At 54.2% G+C, this 25,008-nt stretch overlaps 1 protein-coding gene across 1 annotated transcript; it reads left to right on the top strand.

The window, feature by feature from the left end:
* The first annotated feature begins 633 nt into the window (after positions 1 to 633).
* FURIN (furin, paired basic amino acid cleaving enzyme) lies at positions 634 to 22,810 on the top strand. Its single transcript, XM_063314305.1, has 16 exons — positions 634 to 720; positions 5,063 to 5,389; positions 12,204 to 12,302; positions 13,326 to 13,421; positions 14,035 to 14,163; positions 14,473 to 14,549; positions 14,768 to 14,856; positions 14,992 to 15,164; positions 15,251 to 15,463; positions 16,461 to 16,561; positions 16,664 to 16,767; positions 16,895 to 17,012; positions 18,909 to 19,088; positions 19,173 to 19,297; positions 20,854 to 20,970; positions 21,400 to 22,810. The coding sequence occupies exons 2-16, from the start codon at positions 5,210 to 5,212 to the stop codon at positions 21,942 to 21,944; spliced, it is 2,346 nt and encodes a 781-aa protein (XP_063170375.1). The 5' UTR covers positions 634 to 720; positions 5,063 to 5,209; the 3' UTR covers positions 21,945 to 22,810.
* The last annotated feature ends 2,198 nt before the right edge of the window (positions 22,811 to 25,008 follow it).

The following is a 25,008-nucleotide window of genomic DNA, read 5'->3' as shown; positions in this document are numbered from 1 at the left end:
CCCGGGCAAAGCACAACCACTCCCTGGAGGCGGCCGGCCAGTTCTGTCCGTTGTCCGCCCGGCTTCGCCGAGCGCCGGCTGCGACCCAGGGCGCTCCTCCGCGGGGAGAGGCCGAGCGAGCACCGGGGCCCCCGCCGCTGAACTTCCGGCCGGCAACGCCGACGACGGAGCCGGGCAGGAAGGGGGTGAGACTGGGGGGCAGGGAGCGGGCAGCGCCCACGCAAGATGGCAACGAAGCAAGCGGCGCCCTTTCCGCGCCGGATTCGAGCCGCGGCGCGGGGTGCTGCGCCGGCAAGGGCTTCGGAGGGCGCTCGCCGGCAGAGGGTGAGGGCGGCGCGGCCAGGCGGAGCGGGCGGGCCGGCGCCGCCCCGACGCCCGCGACCAGGCTGGAGGGGCGCCGCTGCCCGAATCGCCAGCGGCGGTGGGGGACGCAGGGCGCAGCCCAAGGACCGCCTCCGGGGCGCGCCCCTGCGGGGCCCTGGGCCGTCGCAGGAGGGGAGGTGCTAGTCCCGAGGCCGCCCCCGCCGCGGCCGCCGCCGCCCGCGCGTAAACAAGCGTCAGGCCGCCTGCCAGCCTGCCTGCCTGCGGGGCGGGGGCAGCTCCGGCTGGGCTTCCCGGTCCGCCCTCCCGCCCGCCGAGATGACGCGGCTCCCGCTCGCCCAGGGGCCGAGCGGGCAGCCGCTGTGAGCAGAGCCAGCTCGAGCCCCGCGGGCGCGGAAGGTAAGGCGGGCGGCAGCCGGAGGGAGACTCGCTCGCGGGCCTGGCGCGCGCGGCTTCTCCGGCCTAAGGGCGCGGGCCGCCCGGGTGGGCACGGAGGGGAAACGCGCGGGTGGCCGCGCCGGGCTTGGCCGCCTTTCGGGCCGGGCTCTCGGCTTCTGCGAGGCCTGCGAGGGCAGCTGCTGCGTCCACTTCCTGCTGCCGCCGCCGCTGCCCGCTCGCCCCCCGCCGCCATCTGGCCCGGCATCCAGCGCTCGCTGCGGCGCGGAGGCGGGGGACGCGCTGCTTCCCGGGCCAGCCTGGCCGGCGGGTGGGCGAGCCGCCCCGTGGCGCGGCGGGTCCCGGGCGGGGTTGCCGGGGCGGCCGGCCAGCCGGGGTACCTGCAAGCCCCTTTGGAGAGCGACCTCCCCTCTGAGGCCGGTCGCTCTGCCCCGGTGCGGTGAGCTGCGCGCTTGCAGCCCCGGGACGCCCGGCGCTTCCCTTAAACGCCGGACATTCGTCGTAGCTGCATCTAAGCGGGAAGAGCGCTCAGGCCAGCCGACCGGACGCGCGCTGCGAACTCAGGAGCCAATTAACGCGTTCGGAACCAATAAGATCGCCCAACGCTTTGGTCCCTCCTTGGGCTGTGTTTAGAAGGTCCGTGCTTGTGTGAAGGCGCAGGACTGCCGTGGAGGCTTCCTTGGGTGATTTGGGACCAGTCGCTTTCTCTCAGCCCACCTACCTCGCAGGGTGGTCGTAGGAAAAACGGGAGGAGGGAGGTACCGTCTTCTGCTTGGGGTCTTGCAGGAAAAGAAGGATATAAGACTAACCCACGAGTGAATCAGAGACAACTCGGGAGGGAGAATGTTCCATTTTCTGAGGGTGATCCTGAATGGGACATCTAATCCTTTTGCACTTCGGGCCTGTGAAATAAAAACTTGCTTACAGAAATCTTAAGTAACTACAGTAAATGACCTTAAGGTGCTGCTGGGATTTGTTTGACTCCTGGATTTGTTCTTATATAGTCTAGTTTAGCCATGTTCTCAAAAATTCTGGTCTAGACTCCAAAGTGATATTTTCTGAGCTGGAGGCACTTTTAATGTCACCCTCCTCATCTGTGCTCATCTGTAGCAAGCCAAGAACAAGAATGTAAGGAACATGGATTGTGTGTTCTGGCCCCAAAGAGCCATCCTGTGTCTGATGTTTTGGTTGGTCTGCTTTCCCCCCAAACACGCTGCCACTTCTATCTGAAGTGCGGCTCCCCTGGACGTTATCCCCCATGTACAGCAGCAGAGCTTAGAAACAGCTCCTGCTGGAACCTCTGGACGGGCATCAGGTGGTCTCGGGCTCACACCAAGCCATTGCTTGGGGTTCACCAACTTGTTTATCGGGAATTATCAAAAGTTGTGCAAGAGTAAGGAGATGTTAATCATGCGTAGGAATTTCCAGCGGAATTCCCACCCCACCTTGAGTGCCCATCCCCTGCATTAGTGAGGATTTTTTTTATTTGACTCTTCCAAGAATATTCAGTGGGGAGAAAGTAGGTGGGGAGGAAAATAGGAGAGTAGAAGGTAATGAATCAGAATGTGGGTTTAGCTGTTGGTGCGAGATTTGCCTGCTAAAACTACTCCTTTTCCTGTGTGCACCTTGACTACTCTATGTTCTCGTGTAGGTTCTGCCGTTAGAAGGCCCCAAAGCCAGCCCCCATCACCCTCCTGGTCGATGGGCAAAATAAACATTTTGTTGAGAAATCTGGTGGATTAGAGGGCTGAGCGCCCAATGGCAGGCTTGGACCTTGATTTCCTTGGGCCTAAGCAGAGTAGGGCATATTGTGCGTAAAGCAGGCATCTAAGCTGAAAGGCAGTTATGTGGTTAGGAAGTGGTTGTCTGCTAGAAGCTGCCGGAGGACTTGAGTGAATCTTGTTACATTTTCTCACCTGTTAGAAATTGAGGTAGTTGGAAAGAAAATGACACTTGGCAAATCCATGCTGAAACATGTCTGTTTGCACCCATATTCTTCATTTGCTCAGTTCTGCTAATAATGCCAGGGTTAGGCACTGAGAAAGCTGCTACTGATATCTGCCCAGAAGGTATAAATTGGTGCTAAGAATGACCTTGATCCCATATGGTTGGGAATGCCCAGCACAGGTGCTTCAAAAGCAGGGGCTCTGAAACAAGGGAGCCTGCTTAAATTGAGTGGGGGGTGATGTGGCTTCCTTGGGGGCAGATTTTGGAGAAGCGTCAAGAGAAATGGTAAATGCTAAAAGGGTTAGAGTTAGGGTTAGAGGTGACTCAGAATTCAGTCCCAAATGAGGTCTGGGTATTGAGTGTAGGGAGGCATGAAGAACTTTAAACTGCAGGTTCCTAAAAACCTATTAAAGTGAATGTCCAGGGGCAGCTCTTTAACTACTTGGGCCAGAGAAAACAAAGAAGATAGGGTCCCAATGGGGGCCTACCCATATTTAGCTCAGAATGCCAAAATCTGAGTGGAGGGCCTGGAACAGAGGTTGTCGAAAAGCCCATCGTGTGACCTGCCTGTCAAACTTCTGGATAAAATGTGTAAGCCGTTTTCTCCTTTCAGTTGACCATGAAATTGTTCATCTAGCAGGTCTCTGATATGCCCCACTGCTGGCACTGCATCCAGGGAGACCTCTGGGTCCCTTGCCATGAGGTGGACGGCCTGAACGTCTCTCCTCCTGAAGATGCGTTTGCTGTATCAGCCTCTCTGCCAGCTCATGGCCTGAGAACAGAGGCCTCCTGGTTGTCCTTGCCACATACACACCTGTTTCTTCTTCCGGGACAGCACCTGTTCCTTGGTTGGAGTGGCATTTCCTTGAATTACAGGAACGGCTGCCGTCTGTTCTTAAGCTCAGTTTCCAAAGAAGGAGTTTTTGTTTGCTTAATCAGTTAATAAGCTTGTTCTGCTAGAAGGTTGGTTAGAGTCTGGAGGTGGAGGTCACTGTTGGCGCAGGGCCAGACCAGGAACTCCCAGCGCTCTGAAATTAAGTGATGTGGCTGGGCAGAATGTCCTCCGTTCTCCAGCGCTCCTGACTTAGTCTGGCTGCTTCTGCTGGCCATCTCTCCGCTGCTTCTTCACTTTGGAAACAGAGGTCCCAGAGGCCTCCAGCTGAAAACCAGGGCCTTCACTGCCGGAGAGCTCAGGAGACATATTCAGGCAGTGAGGAAGGGACTTCCCCGCTGATCAGGCTTTTGGATCGCTTCTGGCAAGAGCATGGAGACGAGAGGGTCCAGAGCAAACAGCACCTGCCCACAGAACAAACGGGATCCATGCCTTTCCTGGCACTGCTGAGTCAGTGAGGGGGGTGTGGGGTTAGTGTACAAACTGGCTCTGCTCTTGAGGGCTTTCCGGTCCACACGCCCAGGTGCTCCCAGCTGGCTGCGTGTGTGGATTGCAGCATTCTTCCTTGTTCACCTCCGCCAGTGCTCTTGCCATTGTGCTTTCGGGACGTCAGTGGAGAGATTCAGAGTTCAGGTGATGTTTGTCTGGCCTGGAAGGGAAGGGAAGAGCCTTGGGCAGAGTTGAATCCCCCCCCACTTTTTTTGTAAATGAGTTTCCTTTTCATTTATTTATAATACGTTTTCAACTTTCCTTTTTTATGTAATCTCCTTATGAGGTTTTTTTGGTCCCCGGGCTCCAAGAAAAGCAATACAAAGGAGGTACAATGCAAAATGGTATGCAGTGTGTGCTTTACGTGCTAAAGGGGTGGCCCCTTAACAGAAGACAAACTCCGAGCGGCTCCCCAAGACCAAGAGCCCCCTTGCGAAGGAGCCTGGGTTCTGGGCTCCTGGCCTCGTGTCCACACTGGGAGTGCTTCTGGCCATGCAATAGCAAGGGGGCCAGGAGTGGCCTTGGTGAGTCAGTGGCACCCCTGCTCCTGTGGCGGGCCTGGGTCTTCCCCGCAGCCTGCCCCAATGCGCCTTGTGCGCCCTGCCCCGATCTCCTCTTCCCTTCTTGGTGCTGAGCCCCTCACTGTGCTCCTGGTAGGCTCCTCGAAGCGGGCGGCCACCCTCCTTGTGTTCGTCTTGGGTCTGGCCTCTCCTTTTGGTCCTTCGGAAGGGAAGGGTGGGCTTAAGCCCCGAAGGTCCCAAATGGCGGCAGCTCACCGTTGGTCCTGTGGAGCCTTGAGCAGTGGGGGCCTGCGCCTCTGCCACACGCCAGGAGGCTCGTCTGGGCCCAGGAGCTCGGGACGTGGTGCTTCAGGGTGGCAACGCCCCTCTGGCCCACTCGGGCCCCGTCGGCTGACGTGGAGCGCGGCTCCCGCCACATCTTGGCTCCCTCTTCTCAGCGTGCAGGGCTGGCAGGGAGGCGGTCCAGTCTGAGCCCGGTGCTTTCCTTGGTTTCCAGGTGTTGCGCAGCCACCACTGCCGCCGCCACTGTCTGCTCTTCGTCCCCCGGAGCCCACCCTCATGCTTCCTCGGGCCAACTGAGCCCTGGCTGGGCAGAGCAAGGGCCTCTCTTGGCCGCCCGGCTCTGCTTCTCCCCCCGGCTTTCATGGATCTGAGGCTCCCCTTGCTGCTTCTGTGGTGGACTCTGACAGCGCCCCTGGCCCTCCTGGCCAGCGAGGGACTCAGCCAGCACATCTACACCAACACCTGGGCTGTCCTGGTGCCTGCGGGTCTGCAGGAAGCCGAACGGATGGCCAGGAAGCATGGCTTCTGCAACCTGGGACCGGTGAGTCACTCCGTAGCAGCGTCATTCATCCTTAAGCAATTCCAGGAGCAAAGCGGTTTGTGCTCTGTGCAGGAAGCCTGTGCGCTTCCATGGGAGGGGCCCACAGAGGGTGCTGTTCTGTGGGGCCTTGCAGGGGTGAATTCCCTCTTTTCCCTTGGGGACGCCGGCAGTGCCAGAGAAGTAGCTGGCCTGGGGAGTTTGCTGGAAATCCTGCTTTGTTGATCCTGAAGCTTGGAGCAGGGTGTGGGGCTCCTCCCCAGCCCTCGCTGGCTCCCCTTTCCTTGGCCTGGCAGCGTCTGGGCCGTTTGCTTCCCGTGAATTCGTCACCGCGTTGGCTTCTCCTTTTGGAAGCAGGTCGCAGTTTCCTGCTTGGATCCCTAGTCTGGAGCCGGGCTGTTGGGCTGTCTGTCTGCCTTTGCCAGTCACAAGCGCCGCACGGGTGGGAAGGGGCAGTGGCGTCCCTCAGGACAGGATATTCGACACTGGCTGTCTGGAAATAGCCCTTTCTGGATGACTAGTCAGCTATCTCTGTTCTAGCAGGCTCTTATCTTGGCAGTGATGCTGTTGGCAGATGGCCCAGCTGCCCAGTGTTGATGGGGGACTGATGCCCGCTTGCCTTGGCAAGTGATGTGGCCTGAGATGGCAGTTCCCCCCATTGTGCTGGTGCTGAGGGCCAGCAATAGTTCACACATCACCTGCTGTGTGAAGAAGAGGAACAGCGCTTGCCAGAGGCTTTTCCAAGGGCTGTCTCATGCAGCATCATGGGTCCTAAGTCTCTCAGAGGCAGAGACCTTTATTATAACAGGCTTTGGAGGATCCCTGTGCTCTTCGTTAAATGTGTGGAGCACTGTCTCGAGAAAGGTGTGTTGTGTAAGGCGTCATCCTCGACAATGTTCACACACACAGGAAGAGAGGAGAGAACAGCAGAATGAGAGCTGAGAGATTGGTTGTGATGCAGCTGGGGAGTAAGTCAGTGTGGTAAGAAGCCTTGGTCTCTTTTTAATCCAGAAGAAATGGGGTTAAGTCACCTGAGTGGTAGCTTTGCTGTTTTGTGATGAAATCTCTCTATTTTGTTTACAATTATCTTGAGGTCAGAGAGGGCATCCTCTGGACATACGTTCCCCTACTGCTGGTGTTGCAATACCAATGGTTTCACTGGGTTAAGATAAGAATGGAATATACTTATTTATACTCATAAATAAATATATTTCTTTAATGAAGAATGTTCATTAAAGTCATACTTCCTTTACAGTCTGATTCTTAGGGTTATCTTAGCTTTTCTTTCAACCCCACCCCCCGTTCCATTCTGAAGGTTGAGAACTTTAATATAACAGATAGAAGTATTGAACTTCACTAACACATACACTTCTAAAGATGCTCCTTACAGATACTTCAAAGGAATTACCAAACAGAGGCCCACGGGAACAGTCCTGGACCTGTGTGTTCAACATTTTTATCAGTGTTTCAGATGAGGGAGTTGAGGGAACACTTACTAGATTTGCAGATGACACAAACCTGGAAGAACATGGCTTCAGATGAAAAACATTCAAAAAGATCTAGGCAGGCTTGAGCTGTGGGCTGCAATGAATAAGATAGATTTTAACAGGGAGAAATATCAAGTTTTGCATCTGAGTAGGAAGAGTCAGACACGACTTAACAACTGAACAACAACAAAGGGAAAATGTAAGGCGCATGAATAGGATAGGGAAGACCTGGCTTGGCAGCAGTCCACGTGAAAGGAATCTGGGTGTCCTTGCTGACCGTGAGTCAGCAGTCTGCTGGAGAGGCCAGTGCTCTCTGAAGGAGCATGAACAGGAGCATTGAGCCCAGGTCATGGGAAGCAATTGTCTCATTCCTGGTCATAGCCGGGAAATTCTGAAAAATGAGGTAATTAAGACCCGAACACAAACTATATCAAAGAGAAAGAAAAATGGGAGATACACAGAGCCCAGCATGGCTGCATAAAGAACTCTCTGATAACAAAAAGGAGAAGCTTAAAAATAGAGGGGTATATACGAAAAGCAGAATATCGGGAAATAGCCATGATCTGTAAGGATGGAGTCAGGAGGGCTAAGGTTCAGCGTGAGCTGCGGCCTGCAGTGAGCACCAAGAAGGTTTTGAGGAAAGTCAAGGAAGCAGTTGATCTGCTGGCTGGAGAAGTTAGTGAGATGGTGACAGGCAACAAGGAAAAGGTTGAATTGCTTAATTCCCATTTTGCATCTGTCTTTTTGCAAAAGTAAAAAGTAGTCCAACTTGTCAGAAGGTGCACTATGGGGGGCAGAAGATCAAACACAGACCAAAATAGGAAGTGATGAGAGAATACCTCGCTGCTTTGAATGAATTCACGTTTCTGTGACCAGGTGGATTATATCCCAGGGTGCTAAAGAAACTGACAAATGGGATCTCAGAACCACAGACTAACTTTGGAGAGATTCTGGACTGACGTGCCAGAAGATTGAAGAAGAGCTAAAGTTGTTCCCATGTTTTTAAAAAAGGGGAAAAGGTGGCCCCAAGAAACTGCAGACCCGTCAGCTTGACATCAATGCCTGGGAAAATCCTAGAAATCAAGTGGTGGGGTTATAAGCACTTGCAAAGGAACGAAGTGATTACTAGCAGCCAGTGTGGATTTGTTAAAAACAGGACAAAGTGACTAGATCAGTAGAGCAAGGGAATGCGGTGGATGTTCTGTACTTAGACTTCAGTAAGGCATCTGATAAGTTGACGATAACCTCCTTCTTGATGAAAGGGGACTATGAGGGATGGATGGCCCCACTACCAGAGGGATTCCTGTTGAACAACGGTATCCAACAAGTGGTCCTGAATGGATCTATGTCTACAAGGAGGGAACTATTCCGTGGGGTATTTCAAGGTTTTGTCCTGGGTTCAGCCCTCTTCATCACTGTCATAAATGACTTAGATGAGGGGACAGAAGGGATGCTCAGCATATGTGGAGAAGACACAAGGCTGGGGGTGGGGGTGGTGTTGGATGCTTCAGACCTTGGGAACTCAGAGGGGGCAGCAGGGGAGAAGTTGGCAGCTGTTACAGAAGAGATTCTTCAGTCCAAGGGAGGGGGAAAGCATTACTCCCCACAGATAATTCTGCCTCTCGTACTACTTTTCTCCCCATTCTCTTTTCCAGTCATAGATACATATTCTATCTCAAGGCTATGCTCTATGCATTTGACCTGGTGGCAATATTATGCAGAGATGTGCCTGGTCCTTCAGGTGCCACAGGGCTCTTTGTTGTTTTAGCTCTGGGTAGTTCTTTAACCCGGAGTTAGGCTTGTTCATCTCCTGTTGCTGTCACACCCTTGGTTCTAGGAAGAAGGGGCATGGCGAGGGCTGACAGAGGAAGGGGCCCAGGGCAGAGCCTCCCACCAGGAAAGGGCTGAGAGTGCTGAGCCAGGCTTGGAGAGGTGCATGGGGAGGGTAGACGGAGCAGGCTTGCTTGAAGAGCAGGGGGAGGTAGAGACTGTCTGGGAGGTAGAGCTCCTCCACAGCACCTTTGCAGGACAGGAGGGTATGGCCCATCTTTTTGCTGCCCCTGCTGAGGAAGCCTGGAAGTCACTTTCGCGAGATGGCTTGCCTGCTCTGACCTCGGTGGACATGGTTAAGGGCCTTTATCATCTCACGGCACTGAGGCCACGGCCAGAGCACTACTTCTTCTGCGTGGAAAGAAGGCTTTTTCCAGTTCCCTGCTTGACCTGGTCTCATCCCTCCTCTGCTCAGCAAAGTGTTTCATCAGTACAGTGCAAAGCAGGCACTTTGCCCTTGACGCGAGGTTCACTGGTTGGGCCAAACCTTTTGGAACATGCTGTGGCCAATAGGGCAAGCTGACCCTGCTACAAAGACAGCATTTGTGTGGTCAGCTTCTGCAAAGGGTCCCAGGAGTATGACAGCATCTGGCCTCGTGGCAGGCTTTTCTGCTGCAGCATACACTATGCAGGGGGAGTCTGTGAAAATTGTCGCCTAGGAGCTACAAGGTTGTCCTGGTCAGTTCTGGTGTAGAACAAACCATGATGCCAGTTCCTGGGAGCAGCAGCAACATGAGGCAGCTTGCCTAAGATTCTTCATAGGTTGGTAGGAAGTTGGGCTGGGAGCCAGTGGGCTTTTTGCTGAGCGGGACGTTGAGAAGGCCTTTGCTAATTCAGGGTGGGGGGGCTTTGCTTTCTCCCAAGTGATCCAGGCAGCTGGGACCCCGCTCTTTGCAGACCGAGTTGCCAGCAGGGTACACTGAGACCAACCAGGAACTTAGGCCAGTATTCCTGTGCCAGATCCGATGCCCATAGCGGAAGGTCCGTCTCTCCATTGTTGGTTGTCCCACCACTGCCACAGGGGATCCAAAATCAGGAGTGTAGTTCTCTTTCAGTTAACCTCCTGGTTTCATAGCAGCAGGACGTCTTGGGTGGTGTGAGCCAAGGAGATGACCTTGGAGAGGAGTGCAGAGGTGACAGCTGCAAAAGCAAAAATTATCCCTGAATCCTCCTTAAAACAGTGGTCCCTACAAACAGACACAGTTCCTGAGGTGGGGTTTATCTAAATTATCATTGTCATTATCCTTATTATTTAAATGAATATGCCACCCACTCCCGGTGACTCTGGGCGGTTGGAATTAATACATTGGAATTATTTCCTGTGATTTGAAATTGTGTTTCAGTAAATGCAGCCTAAAATTGCATGTACCTTTTTTGTAGCCATATCACAATGCTAGTTCATACTCTATTTGCAGCCAACAGATCATATTCCAAGATCTTTTTCATGACTTCCATCACAAAGTCAAATATCCCCCAATCTATACTTGTGCATTTGATTTTAGTTTTCTTAGTTTGCACTTATCTCTGGCAAATTTCATTTTGTTATTTTCAGCCCATTTTCTGAACTGTGAAAAAATATTTTGAATTATTACAGTCTTTTAGGGTTTTACTTACATGAGCCAATTTTGTATCATCTGCAGATTTAGTAAGTGTTCACTCTGTCTCTTCAAGTTATTAATAAAAATATTGAACTGATCCTTGTGGCACCCACTTGATACTCCTCTTCAGTTTGATAAGAAAACACTTTAAAAAAACTTTTGATTTATAAACAATTCTATGTCACTCCAATTAAGTCATAGCCTGGTATCTTGCCCCTTTTACTAATCCTGGCCTCATCTTCCACACGTGTTTCCTGAATGGCAACAATGTCTACATCATAGATCCATAGGTTTATCTGACTGCCTCTTATATGATAGACCATTTAGCCACTCCCAAAAATCTTAGGAGGCCCAGGGGACACCATGTGGAGGCGATCTATCAATTGATGGGAACTTTGCTGATTTCCTGATGGCAACTGATGCTGCAAAAGACTATATTTGTAATCTTAATGTTTGTTTTTAGTTATAATTATCCTATGACCAATGTATATTTTCTATATACCTTTTTATATTCCCAATTTTTTTAATATAATATATTTGTAATATGTATGATGTGCTGCCATACGATAAATAATCTATGTCACTCTACTTCCAAAGTTCATGAGCCCTTGGATATTATTTTTGAGCCAGCTGTCTACTTAATTCTCATGTCAACTAGTCTATGCTTAACAAGCTTGTTAATCGGTAAGATAAGGTTAGTCTGGTAATACTTATTCTTGAAAAACCTGTGCTGATTTCTAGTAATGTCCACCTTCTTTTCAAGTTGCTTACAGATCAGTCTCTTTAGAATCTCTTCTAAAATCATCTCAGATACTGTTGATGGGTCTGTACTTTTTTGGATCTTTTTGTTTTGAAAATAGGGCATTTGGCAGATCAGAGTCTTCACCATTTTTCTAGGTTTTCTCAAAGAAGTACATCAAAATTTGGCAGACCATCAGCTAGTTTCCTCAGTACCATAGGATTCAATTCATCTGTTCCTGGAGATTTAAGCTTATTCAAAGAAAATTACTATTTCCTAACCATCTTTCTATCAATCCTCAAGCTTCAGTCCTTACAGCGTGAGCATTTGTGCTCCAATCCTTTGATGTTTTCTTCAAGGACTACTGTGAGCATGCATTTGTGAAGACAAAAATGCCACAAACATCGCAGGCCACAGCTGCTGACTCCTGTCTGTACATCTTCACTTCTGCTCCTTAGGGGAGTGCCACATTAGTGTTTCTTCTTCCTTTCTCAGGGTTAGGGTTGAGTACAAACATTTGATTTAGAGAGAAAATTTGTTAGGAAGTTCCCCAAGTTAACCTGTGTTAATTTTCCCTGTTCACTCAGGGAGCTTTCTCCTTGGAATCTGGCCCCCTTGTTTCCTACATTCTCGGCTTACTCTCACTCTGGCTGAGCGAGTCACTCAGCCACTTCCACTGGGCGGCCCGCTGTCAGGACGTGCCCCGTGCAGTTCAGGAGGCGGCTCTCTTTCCTTGCAGCTCAGAACACGCAGCGGCTTTGGTCACAGCCCACTTCCTGCCAGGCCGTCCCTCTTGCTCGCAGCAGCTGATGGCGGGCAGAGGAGGAAGACGGTGGACAACGTTGCTGCCCTTTAGAGGGACTGTGTTGGGGGCTTATGTTTCGGCTCTTGTGAGGGCAGTCCTCCTGAGGCAGCTCTTTTGAGGCGGGTTCCAAGGTCAGAATCTCAGCCTGGCTCGGCAGTTTGGGGAGGTGAGGAAGGAGCGGAGGAGGCAGATGGGGGCAGGAGACGGAGCAGGTCTCGCACACGGGGAAGGGTTGCCTCGCTGATCCCGCCGCGCAGCGTTTGCAGTTCGCCTCTGCTTGCGCGCTGGCCCACCATCTATGGAGCAGGTCTTGAATCAGCCTGACATGCTTGTCTTCCTCTCTTCTCATTCACCTTAGATTGTCGGGGACTATTACCACTTCTACCACCGGGCTGTGGCAAAGCGGTCCCTCTCGCCACACTGGTCCTGGCACAGCTCCTTGTCCAGAGAGCCACAGGTGAGTTGCCCTCTGCGTTGACCACAGAGTGGGGAACTGGCCTGGGGTGCTGCGTGCGTGCATCTCGCCCTGTCAGGCTCCCGGGGCTCCTCCGGGGCTCCTGTGAGTGGCCTGGCGCCTTTTCTTGCTGGCCTGCCCACCAGAATTGCCCGGGAGGGAATGGAGCGGAGCGGCTGCTCTCCTGGTTCTTGATCTTCCAAGGGTTGGGGCTGATGCCCATTGGGGAGGAGAGGAGTCCATGAGGCCTGGCAGGAGCTGGAGATGCTCAATTTATGCATTTACCCAAGGAGCCCAAAACAAGGGGTGTAACTCTGGCTTTGCCTCCAGTTTGATCAACTCAGCAATGGGTGAGGCAGGTTGGGCTGAGAGAGATGAGGGGGTTGGGACCTGGATCTTCCCAGGCCTGTTGGCAAGGCTGGTCTGTCGTGCCCGACTTGGGCTTCCTTTGCCTGGGGGACAAAGGCTTGAGGGAGAGGCCGAGGCAAAGCCCCTTTGCTGGGGTATCCTGCCGACTCCACAAGGCCCGTGTGCTGAGTGGGGTGGCCTTATTCCCTGAGTGGAGCTGGGCGGGGGAGACTTTATGGCCGGATCGGCGTGTCAGGAAGGGCGTCTTGGGAGACAAACTAAGGAAAGGGAATCCCATCCCTTGATCTCTCTGGGCCAGAATTCTACTGCTATGCAAAGGCCTGCTGCCTGCTGCCAAATGCTTGGGAATGCCCCCATTGGACCTGCTTAGCTGTAAAGGGTTTTTCTTCTTTTCCTTTTTTAGAAAAAGGCCTCTGGTGCATAGCCAGAGAGGGGCCCTGCAGTCTGGCCAACACTGGTGCCTCCCGTAGCCCTCTCTGCGGGGCTGGGCATGCATGGTCCTTGTAGGACTCGATGCCAAGATGGCTCTGCACATGACAGAGCTCCAAAGTGGCCTGCGCTTTTTGACATAAACGTTTGCCCAGCTATATTTCTTGGCTTCGCTGCCTCTGGCTTTGGTGGGAGGCTGGCAGGGTGCACATGAACGTCTTTCCTCAGGTGCTGTGGCTGGAGCAGCAAGTTGCCAAGCGCAGGACCAAGCGAGATGCCTTCCTAGAGCCAACCGATCCGAAGTTCCCACAGCAGTGGTACCTGGTAAGTGAGGATGCCACCTTGGGATGATGGGCGTCACCTGAACAAGCGGCCCTTTCTGAAACCTCAGTGCGAGGGCAGAGTGCCCTGTCTGTTCTGACCTAGCCACATGCAGAGGGACAGCATTTAATCACTTCAGCAGGAGAAATGGAGGCTCTGAAGTATTTCCCTGACCTCTGCATCCCAAAGAGGGTTTCACCTTGTTCTCTTCCCTCCCCAAAGCGACACATCCCAGCGGAGATCAAAGGCCCTTGGGTGGCCAGCCTTTGCGAGGGCAACAGGGTGGCAGAGGCAGAACTTGCCACTGCAGGAATGTAGCACCGAGAATTCTGAAGCTGAGCAGGGATGGTGGTGGCGAGACCAGGAGGTCTAGGAGGGCATTCCCTACCTGGAGGAGTGTGTGATGCTCGAAAAGACGGGAAAGGGCCAGAGAGGCTGTGCCCAGGTGGGGGGGCACTGAAGGATTCCTCTCTCTGGTTTGAGATTCCGTCCTGAGGACTGCTGGCTGGGGGAATTCCTGCTCAGGAAGGGGGAGATGGGCTCCTTAAGCCCCTGTACCCCCACTCTGGCACCCTGGTTCCTGGGGTGAGTGGTCTGCTGCTCCCCTTTCTTGCAGTCCAACAGCAACCAGAGAGACCTGAATGTGCAGGAGGCCTGGAAGCAGGGCTACACCGGCCGTGGGGTGGTGGTCTCGATCTTGGACGATGGCATTGAGAAGAACCACCCTGATCTGGAAGCCAATTATGTAAGTGGAGCGTGGGCCCGGTGCCTCCCCAGCTTGCACGTCAGATCTGGAGCGCTCCCCCCTGGGAGGGGAGCACAAAGGTCTTCTCAGGGCCCCAGTCCAGCTGCCCCTTGTGGGAGGCCCACACTTCAAAGTCTCACTGAGCCCTCAAGGCCCATCAGGGGATAGGTCTTCTCCTGGTGGCCAGCAGGCTGGTCTCCGGGGGGCCGGCGTCCTCACCTCCCTGGCCCCCCATGGAGAGGAGCAGCTCCTTCCATGCAGGCGAAGGGGCAGAGAGCCAATGCCTCAGAGGCTCCTTTCTTTCCCCAGGACCCCGCTGCCAGCTTTGATGTGAATGACCAGGATCCCGATCCTCAGCCTCGCTACACACAAATGAATGACAACAGGTGGGAGGGAGTTGTGGCAGGCTGGGTCACTGGGGACCCCGCCTGAGATGGTGCGCTGGTACAAGGGGGTTTGGCTTTTGGTGAGAGACACCTTTGTGGAGTTCTGCCCCCTGGCTAGTGCCTCGTTTTGTGACCTTGTCCCATACCTGCACACTTGCACGTACAGATCGCAAAGAAGAAGGGGATGCACGGTCTCAGCACTTTCTGTCCCATTGCAGGCACGGCACTCGGTGTGCGGGTGAAGTGGCTGCTGTGGCCAACAACGGCATCTGTGGTGTGGGTGTAGCCTACAATGCCAAGATAGGAGGTGAGGGGCCTGCTGGAGGAGCAGCCCCATGGGCTGCCCCCTGGCTCTGGGCCCTCGGGCTGGGAGGGTGCCAGCCGACTTCTCTGGGGTCAGCTGGCCAGAGGCATCTAAGCCCAGTAACCGTCTTTGTCCTAGGCGTCCGTATGCTGGATGGGGAAGTGACGGATGCCGTGGAAGCCCGCTCCTTGGGCCTGAACCCCGACCACATTCACATCTACAGTGCCAGCTGGGGCCCAGAAGATGACGGCAAGACAGTGGATGGCCCCGCCCACCTGGCCGAAGAGGCCTTTCACCGGGGTGTGAGCCAGGTGAGGGGAGAAGCTGGGTGGGCGGCTCGGGCCGGTCAGGGCAGACCCGGGGCCTCCCCACCTGCCTCACTCAGCCCCTCTCTCAGGGCCGCAACGGGCTGGGCTCCATCTTCGTCTGGGCCTCGGGGAACGGCGGCCGCGAACATGACAGTTGCAACTGCGATGGCTACACCAACAGCATCTACACCCTCTCCATCAGCAGCACCACACAGTACGGCAACGTGCCCTGGTACAGCGAGGCCTGCTCCTCCACGCTGGCCACCACCTACAGCAGCGGCAGTCAGAACGAGAAGCAGATCGTGAGTCCCTCTGTGCCCAGGGCCGTTCCTCATGGCTGCCCCCGATGGCACCCGGGCAGCTTTGAGTCAAAACCCCTGAAAGGCTGCAGTTGCTGGGATTGGGTGCCACAGTCGGGACAAGAGATTGAAAATCAGAGTGGGAACGATTCAGTTCTGCGACTTACTGCAAAAATAGAAAGTATAATTATGTGGACAGGCTATGAAGAGGACCAGCAGTCTGTTTGGCGTGGGAGAGGGATGCAGACATTTTGGGGGAATGGTGGGAGGAGTGAAGGCCGGGGAGAGCACAAGCCCCTCGTTCCTTGGTGGCCTGGATAGCTGTGGGAACGGGAGGGAGGAACAGGAGAAGAGAAACGCTGGAAAGGGGAAAAGCCGCAAAAGCTGCAATGATGGTCTGGAGCTCCGAGTTGGCCCCTGGTGTGTCAGAGGGCGCAGTGCAGCCGCTCTGGCTCTGGGGCGAGATGTCTTCTTGCTGCCTGCAGGCATCCAGCGCAGTGGCCAGTGGGCAATGGGAGCCAGCTGCGTTCCCTTGTGGGTCAGATGGCATGGGAAGTAATTAAAACAAAGCACCTGCTTATCCCTTGAGTTGATACCAAAAATGCCCTGGGCCAGAGTTTGGAGGTGTTAAGGTCCTCCCTCCTTGAGCAAGGGACTGTGGCTAGACAAAGTTCCTCTATAACTTACGGATTTTAGGATGAGGCTTCCTAACCGAGCTTGAGGGCATGTTTTTTCAGCAGGGGATCCAAACGGGCCCAACCAAAGTGGGTTTGTGCACATATTTTGATGTGTTTCTTCTGGGAGGCCAGCTTGGGGGAGGAACCAGGGGCCATGAGCACCAGCCCTGCTGGAAGAGAGCCAGCATCTCCATCAGCCCCTGTGGCCACTGAGCTTCCCAGAGGAAACAAAGGCACTAGGGCCGAGGGGAATGCTCAGCTGGCTGAGACAGTGCCAGACCCAGGTCCTGACTCCGTTCTTGCCTTCCTTCCACCTCCTCCAGGTGACAACCGACCTGTGGCAGAAATGCACGGAGTCGCACACTGGAACTTCTGCTTCTGCGCCCCTGGCTGCTGGGATCATTGCCCTTGCTCTGGAAGCCAAGTAAGGGGGAGGGAGGAGTCCCTGGGAGTTTGGCAGGTGTGCCCGTGCACGCCTGGTGCTGGTGGTGCCCTGGTCCCCGACTCAGCTGCTTCTTCTCTGCAGCAAGAACCTGACCTGGCGTGACATGCAGCACCTTGTTGTGCGGACATCCAAACCCGCTCACCTCAACACCAATGACTGGGCCACCAATGGGGTGGGACGCAAAGGTAAAGATGGCGATAGAGTGCAACCAGGTCGTGGCAAGGACCACCCCTCACCACCACCAGCACCCCGCAAAGAAGAGATGCCTAAAAGGCATGCTGCAGCCCTGACCTGTGGTCCGTCTTTTCGCAGTCAGTCACTCCTATGGCTACGGACTCCTGGACGCAGGTGCCATGGTGGCTCTTGCCAAGAACTGGACCTCAGTGGGGCCTCAGCGGAAGTGCATCATCGACATCCTCACAGAGCCTAAGTTTGTGTCAAGGGTGGCGCGGTTTGGAAATGTCTGTCCTCTCCCCCTTGGCTTGCCTCTCTCCCTCCTGGGGCAGGGGCTCAGCTTCTTGGGTACAGGAGCTTGCTTGGGAGGACGTGTAGCCTGCGTTCTCTCTAGGCACTGGGCCTGTGCCACCGGTGTCCATGGTATTGTCAGGAGGCCCACGGGAGATGCAAAGATGCTTCAAGGACCCGGAGAATCGAGGGAAGTCCCCACCCTTTCTTCTTCCTCACAGTGACCAGACCAGAGCTGCCTTTGAGGCAGGTACAGGGAACTACCTAGCAGCCACACAGCCAGGAGCCAGCACTTCAGAGATGGGTCTGTCTACATATGTCGACTTCCAAAGAGCACCCCCTGCTGTCCTGGCAGGATTTATTCACTTACTTAGATTTTGGTGCTGCCTGACTCCAGGGAGACTCTGGGTGGCTCACAGTGTAAAAAAGAGGATACCGGTACAGTAAAATAAATACAAAGAGAAGGAGAAATAACGAAAAGGCAGTCCAGGCAGCTAACATGAACGCATGCATCAAACACCTCTAACGAGGGGGGCTTGATCCACCCTGCCCCAAGACTTGGGAGAACAGCCAGGTCTTTAAAGACTTCCAGAACACCGTCTGGGTAGGAGCAGCATGGATCTCTGGGAGGGTTTCATTCCGGAGGTCAGGCACTACAACAAAGAAAGTGCACTTCCTGCATTCCGGTAGATGGCACTGATTGAAGGGACCCAAAGTGCACCTGCTCTGCCCAGCCTAGCTATAAACAATGGGAGACAGGCAGTGCCTCAAATAACCTGGCCGTCTGTCATGAAGGGCCTTAGAGGGGGTAACCAGCACCTTGAATTGCACCTGGAAGCCCACTGGCAACCAGTGCAGCTTGTGGAGCAGAGTGTCACGTGGGCTGTAGCTTCGGAGTGGTCTTCAAAGGCAACTGCAGGTGGTCCAGCTGGGAGATGACTAGGGCATGAGTGACTGTCTGGAGGGTCTCCCAGTCTAGGAACAGGCTCAACAGGCCCTCTTTGCACAGCTGCCAGCCGCTGTTGACGCAGGAGCTATGAGTCCAGGAGGACTTCCAGGTTGCACACCAGTCTTGAATGGGGAAGTGCCACCCCATCCACAAGTAAAGATGGAAGATCCCCAGACCTAGGCTGTACCAACAACTGTAGCCACTGGTTCTTGGTAGGGTAGAGTTGGAAGGAGAACCACCGCAGCATGGTGCCCCTAGTCCCCAAGCCATGGAGCCAGCTCAGAAGGATACTGTGGTTGGTGGTACCAAAAGCCACTGGGAGGTAAAGGAGCACAAGGATGGACACACAACTGGCATCCTGGCTCCACCACAAGTCAACAAGCACAGCCATGGCTGCCTCCATATGGGGTCCCAGCCTGAACCCTGACTGAAACAGGTCTAGATAATCCGCTTCTTCCAGGGTCTTTTGCACCTGCAGCCTGACCACCTTCTCAACAAGCTTCTCTAAAAAGGGAAGGTTGGAGACAGGACGGCAGTTGTCTAAAATAGTTGGGTCCAAGGGCAGTCTCTTAAGGAGGGGTGCACCACTGCCTCCTTCAAGGTAGAAGGCACCACCCTTCTTTCAAGGAGGCCGGCCATTGCATGGACACAGGCCACCTCCCTGCTGCCTCAAAGATGTAAGAGGGGGCTGGGTCCAACGAACAGCTCATTGAACTAATTGAGCTTGGATGGAGCCGAGCAGTTCCCCTCCCAGTTAAGCAAAGCTGGCATTCAGGAGAGCGGCTGCTGGCTTCTTGAAGGGCTGGGGACTCCCTACTTCAGTCAAGATGTGCTTTCCAAAGCAGGTCCCATGGCCGCTGGGCTTGCTTGCTCGATCAGCCTCTTGCAATGAACGCCCATTGTATCCTGCAGGGACATCGGCAAGCACCTGGAGGTGCGCCAGAAGGTGGACGCCTGTTGGGGAAAGGCCAGCTATGTGGCTCAACTCGAACATGTCCAAGCCAGACTCACCCTCTCCTACAACCGCCGCGGAGACCTGGCCATTCACCTGGTCAGCCCAGCGGGTACCCGCTCCACTCTGCTGGCTGCCAGGTAGGCTGATCCCTGCCCGCTCTGGTCCAGGAGGCCACATAGCCTCTGCCTGGCCCTCCCCATCACCTCTTCCTGCTCTGCCAGGCCCCGGGACTATTCTGCCGATGGCTTCAATGACTGGGCCTTCATGACCACTCATTCATGGGATGAAGACCCAGCTGGCGAATGGGTGCTGGAAATTGAGAACACGAGTGAAGCAAACAATTACGGTAACATTTTTTATTCCTACCTCTTCATATGATGTGAAAGCAGGCTTTTCTGTTCTGCGTTATCATCCATCCACTTCCCAGGAAGACCCTCGCCTGAGTGTCACTGGTGGTTTCAGGCCAGGTGTTGCCCCGTCTCCCTCCAAGCCATGGGCAACTCTGGGAACTCCCTTGTCCTCCCCCTTCTGCTGGGTTCCAGATGGCAGAATATTGGGAAGAATCGCCCGGCCACATGGATCTTTCACCCCAAATCATGCTGCAGAACTTTAACTGGTGTGATTTTGTTAGTGTTTTTACAGAATTAAGGGTGGAGAATGGGAGTGGGAGACAAACTGCTCTCATTCCTGCTTGTTAATTCCCAACGGAATAATGGCCTGCAAAACAGGCTTATGGCCATTTTTTCCATGATGTAGGGAGGTCTTTTTCCTATTCCCCCACTGGAACACTCTCCAAAGGCAAAAATCATTCAGCCCGATCCCTTCCAGGGACATCTGTTAATCCTCTGGGAATTACAGTTGTGCTCATTAAGTTTACATATCCCTTGCAGAATTTGTAAGATGTGGACCATTTTGTAAGTACAGGTAATCCTTGCTTAACAACCCTAATGGACTGGAATTTCCATCACTAAGCGAAGTGGTCGTTAGGCAAAACATCACATGACCACACCACTGGGCGACGGCAATTCTGGTAGTTCTGCATGTGGCCTTCCACAATGCCGATAGCCACCACCTTTGCCCGGGGAGCTGCTGCCGCACTGCCACCCTGCCGCCTCCCTGGCCAGGTGCGGCAAGCTATCTCTAGCAGACAATGCTCTGCTGCCCTGCCACGCTCACCGCGTGTGTCCTGGGCTGCGCCCTCATCCAGCACCTGGATCCTGGGCGAGCAGCAGGGGGACGAAGATGGTGAGGCCCAGCTGGGGGTGGTGGGGAAGTGCAGGGTAGCCAAAAGGGCAGAGGTGGGGGGAGTTGCAGTGCATGCTGCAATTATAAAAGTGGGCTGGTTGCCAAGTGCCCAAATTTTGATCATGGAACTGCAGGGGCACTACAAGGCCATAACTTTGAGGACCAGCAGTAACTACCATTCATTCAGCGCCGTCATAACTCTGAATGGTCACTGAACAAGTGGTTGTTAAGCAAAGGTAATGTGTACCTACACATTACAAAGTTTAAAAAATGTATTTTGTCTGATCACTGACAAAATAGTGATCAGACAAAATACATTTTTTAAAATTTGTAATGTGATTCAAATTAATGTATTAGGCATCACAGAATAGCACAATCATTAAACCATAGCAACAAAGGAAATAAAAATGGTCCTGTTCAAAAGTTTGCATACTCTTAGTTCTGCAAGGGCTGTGTAAACTTATGAGCACAAGTGCATGTTCCCAATCCTCAAATTTTGCTTTCCCCCATTCCAGGACTAGCTGGGTGGGAAGAAGACTATGGAGCACCACTGCTTCGTGTCCAGAACCAGGGTGTGGGCTTCCCCTGGGATCTGGATGGGCAGCGAAGCTCCTTCCAGGGGGAATCACCTCCCTTTCCCTGCCCCCCGCTTTGCAGGTACCCTCACAAAGTTTGTTCTGGTCCTGTACGGGACGGGCCCTGACCTCCCTGACCTCTCTGAGCAGTTTGAGAGCACTGGCTGCAAAACCCTGGTCCCCAACCAGGCCTGTGTGGGTAAGTTCCCAGGGAGCGCTGCCTGCAGAGCTGGCTGCTGCCCTGTCCAAGGCTCATGCTTCGTGGGGCAGAAGGGCGGGTCTGGGCCCGCGCTGCACGTCTCCCGGCCTCTTGCGTTGCGGGAAGCCTTCTGGCTTGGCCTGTCCTCTCATCACCACCTCAGCTAAGTGGGCAACTCAGGGGAAGATACATGAATCTGAAGTTGAGACCCTCTGACCAAGGCTGCGCTCCTTGTACGTGCAAAGACCCCCCGGAACATGGCGGGACTTAAACCCTGACATGGCATGGGAACAGAACGAGCAGCAGCCCAAACCCTGGCTCGAGCTGCCAAGAGGAGCAGCGGGTTGGCCCCAGGACCGGGCCGGTACACCCCGCCAGCCTCTCTCCCCACCGAGTGGCCGACTTGCTCCCTTCTGCTTCTCCCGGCAGTGTGTGAAGAAGGCTTCTACCTCCACCAGAAGACCTGCCTCAAGGCCTGTCCGCCTGCCTTCGCCCCAGCCCCCGGGCTGGCCGCCGTGGAGAACAGCCTCGACCCCCACCTGCTGCACCCCAGGCTGTGCGTGCCCTGCCACCCATCCTGCGCCACCTGCCTTGGACCCTCGGCGGCCCAGTGCTTGTCCTGCCCTGCTCACGCCCATTACAACAGCCAGGAGCACACCTGCTCTCATCAGACGCAGAGCAGCCGGGCCTCCCCGCCTGGGGGGGCGGTCATGGCCCTCACCAGCCTCCCCTCCAACCTGCCACTCCTGATGGCGGGCCTGAGCTGTGCCTTCATTGTCCTGGTGTTTGGCGCCATCTTCCTGGTGCTGCAGCTTCGGTCGGGGCTGTGCCTGCGTGGGTACAAGGCGTGCTCTCTGGAGAGCGGCCACCTCATCGCCTACAAAGGCCTGCCCTCAGACATGTGGCAGGATGGGCCAGAGGAGGAGGAGGGGGGTGGTGAGCGGACTGCCTTCATCAGAGACCAAAGACTTTGACACGTCTGTGGCCCTGGCGAGGCGGGGGGGGCGGCTGGGGAAGCTGAGCCTCGGCCCCACTGCTCCCACCTGCTCCTGGGGCTGAGCCCCTCTGGTCTGTGGCTGGATGCTGCTGGAGCCACCCTCTCCTGGTTTCAATTCACCAAAGTTTTTTTAAAACTAAACCAGTCTGTCCTGTGGTGGGAAGGGGTGGCGTAGAGGTGGAGGCATCTTCCTAGTTGGGAGAGGGCTGAGGCAGCAGGCGGAGCCTTCCTCTGCCTGGGGGGCTTCAGGCTCCCTTCTGCAGTCACAGCCAGGCATTGCCTTCCTCCTCTTCCCACTGTGGCCAGGAGGGCACTGCCCTTGCCTCCTGGCCTCCTGCCTGATCTGCCATCCCCACCCCGCAGGGCACCTGAGCAGGGCTGTCGGGAACGATGGCCGTGAGGCCACCTCCTTGCTTGGCGCAGCCGGGCTGCCCGCCCTCCCCCCCGCTGCGTGAGCCGGTTCTCCCAGGACCTGCGGTGAGGCGGCCAGCCAGCTGGCTTGCTCACCAGCCCTGCGCAGCTGCTCCCGGGATCTGCCGAACGTTGCTGGAGCTTCCACCTTTCCTCACGTGCCTTCTTGCCCTTCCTCCTCTGGGATGACAATCCGTGCTGCCGGCCTTGGGGCCTGGGCCTGGCGTCTGCTCACTGGCCTCGGGAGCTGCCTGGTGGAGGTTGTTCGGTGGGGGCTGCCTGGGACACTTTTTCTATAACTTTTTGGTGCACAAACAATTTCTTGTAATTTGAAGAAGGAGCCAATTCCTGGGGCCAGTTTTTTTTTAATTTAATGGATGTGGATATAACTCTAGAGAGATTAAAGTTTATTAAATGTTGGAACTATGCAAACTTGGTTTCTCCTGCTGTATTCTCTTGGCAGAACCTTTAATCAACCCTTAAGCCTTAACCAAGAACTATTACTATCCCTGCTTAATCCAGACCCAGGAATGTCGGATACAGTGAGCCCGTCTTCCATCTTGAAGGCCCTGCTCTGCTTCTCCCGGCAAAGCCAAGGAAGGGCCCAAGTCCTTGTGGGAGGCAGGCAGGCTTTCACCTTGCAGGCTTTATTTTAGTATGCCTTCAAAGTCCAAGCAAAAGCCACCAGAACTAGATAAAATTTCAGGGGCAGGAGCTAACTGCAAAATATAAATAATATAAATAAAGTACAAATATAGGTTAAGGGCATGGATCCAACTGATTGCTGCAAGCTGGAGGCATTGAATGGGATGGCCTTTTGTTAAAAGCACTGGTCAGATCCTATCCTGAGTGGTGTGCTCAGTTCTGGGCAGCCCTTGAAGAAGGATTTGGAGAAATTGAAAGAGCTTCAGAGAAAGCAGTAAGGATTTTCTGGGGGGTGGAAACAAAGTTCTTCTCAGGAATTGTTTAAACCTGAGAAGACTGAAGGGGCTATAGATCATAGAATCATATACTACTGTACTCAGTTCAAGCACTAGCAATAAATCACATGGAACAGGGCCAGCAACCGTTTTCAATTACCCAGTGTGCAGGACACAAAAAACATTTAAGTTATGGAAGGTTAGAGGAAGAGCCGTTTGACAGAAACAGTAGGTGCCAAGGCCACAGGATGGAAGGCTGGGGGTCCTAAGTTCCTTTTCTGGAAGCCTTCTGGATCTTTACAGCATGGCCTACCTCCTGTTTAAGGGAAGTGCCACTGGGTGCCACTGTCCATCCTCCAGGGGGCACCTCACCTGGCACCCCATCCCTAGCCCCCAATATGTGTGTGTGAGACGTGCCCGGTCTTGCCTTTCTGGCTATTAAAAGTCGAAATGATTTCAATACCGCCCCCTCCTGGCTATGTTCTGTAACAGGCACACTGACTGCACAGCTCAGCCTTAAGCCCCACCTGGGAGATGATTTAAGTTTGTAGGAGGAAAGTTAGTTTAGCTTATTGGAGGAAAAAATAACATATAATACCCCCCCCCTTAAAAAACTAAGTAATACAGTTGAGTCATTGAATGCAGGAGAAGATAATTACAGAGGTGTACAGATCATGATAATACAGGGCAAATTACATTTTTAAAAAAATCCAAAAGAAAATGCAGTATTGGTGGTGGCTTGTTCCGCTGATCCCTTTGAAGATGCTGAGTATTCAGAATTATTAAGATTACAAGATGATTCCACAGGAAAGATTACATGAAAAATATATGTAGGGAAGTGGAGATGAAACACCCGTCATTCATACAGTGAAAGGCTTAGCACAGAAAACAAAAGTAAAAGCTCGGCATACTTTTCTGTTCTATAGGAAGAAGAGACTTCCTGAAGCAAATGACCTTTGGTTCAGTTTCCGGACTTGTCCAGTTTTCTGGGGATTCCTAGCGTGCAGACCGAGAGCCGCTGCTCGTTCATGGGCATGGGCATTGTGGAGTCTGGCATGCAGGCTACGTTCACAACATAGTAACTGCCCAGAAAAGTAGCGGACCACCTTAGACCACTCAGGGCAGTGGGCTGGCCCTTGAGGGTGGAGGAACCGGCCTGGCGCAGAGCAGCCCTGGGCCGATCTCGCCACACGGACAAGGCTGATGACAAGCCCGAGCGCTCTGATAGCTTTTGCATCTGACGGATCAGGAGAGTCTTGCTTCTGGGGAAAGCAGGGCACAGGCTCCCCCGCTCACGTGCCAAACCCACAATTTCATTTTTGCACCCCTAGTAAGAGTTTGGGGAAAAAGAGAAGAAACCGCCTGTTGAATGTCTGCCTACCAAACGCCTGCAAGAAAAAGGTTCCCCCCAATTTTTAGGGATGCAGAGCTCCAGAGGCGGCTCCTCCCCTGAGCCCAGCTGCATCAACCACCAGGGCAGCGCTCTGTTCCGAGTGTTCCAAGGCAGCGGCTGGCGCAGCCGACGGCGCTGGTGGAAGAGGGCAGCTAGCCCGTCGGCAACCGGCCTGGCCCCACCACCACCTGGCGGCCGGCCTGCCAGCCAGCCACGCATCCCTCGGGGCGCCGGTGGGCCTGGAACTGCCACCGACGTCGCCCAGCCAGCAAGGAGGCCGGTCCTGACGGCCACCAAGGAGGGCTCCTTCTGGAACG

The sequence above is a fragment of the Candoia aspera genome, chromosome 13 (genome assembly GCF_035149785.1).
Source record: "Candoia aspera isolate rCanAsp1 chromosome 13, rCanAsp1.hap2, whole genome shotgun sequence".
NCBI classification, from domain to species: domain Eukaryota; kingdom Metazoa; phylum Chordata; class Lepidosauria; order Squamata; family Boidae; genus Candoia; species Candoia aspera.
Note: the sequence above shows the minus strand (reverse complement) of the source record. Positions and strands in the feature narration are given on the sequence as shown.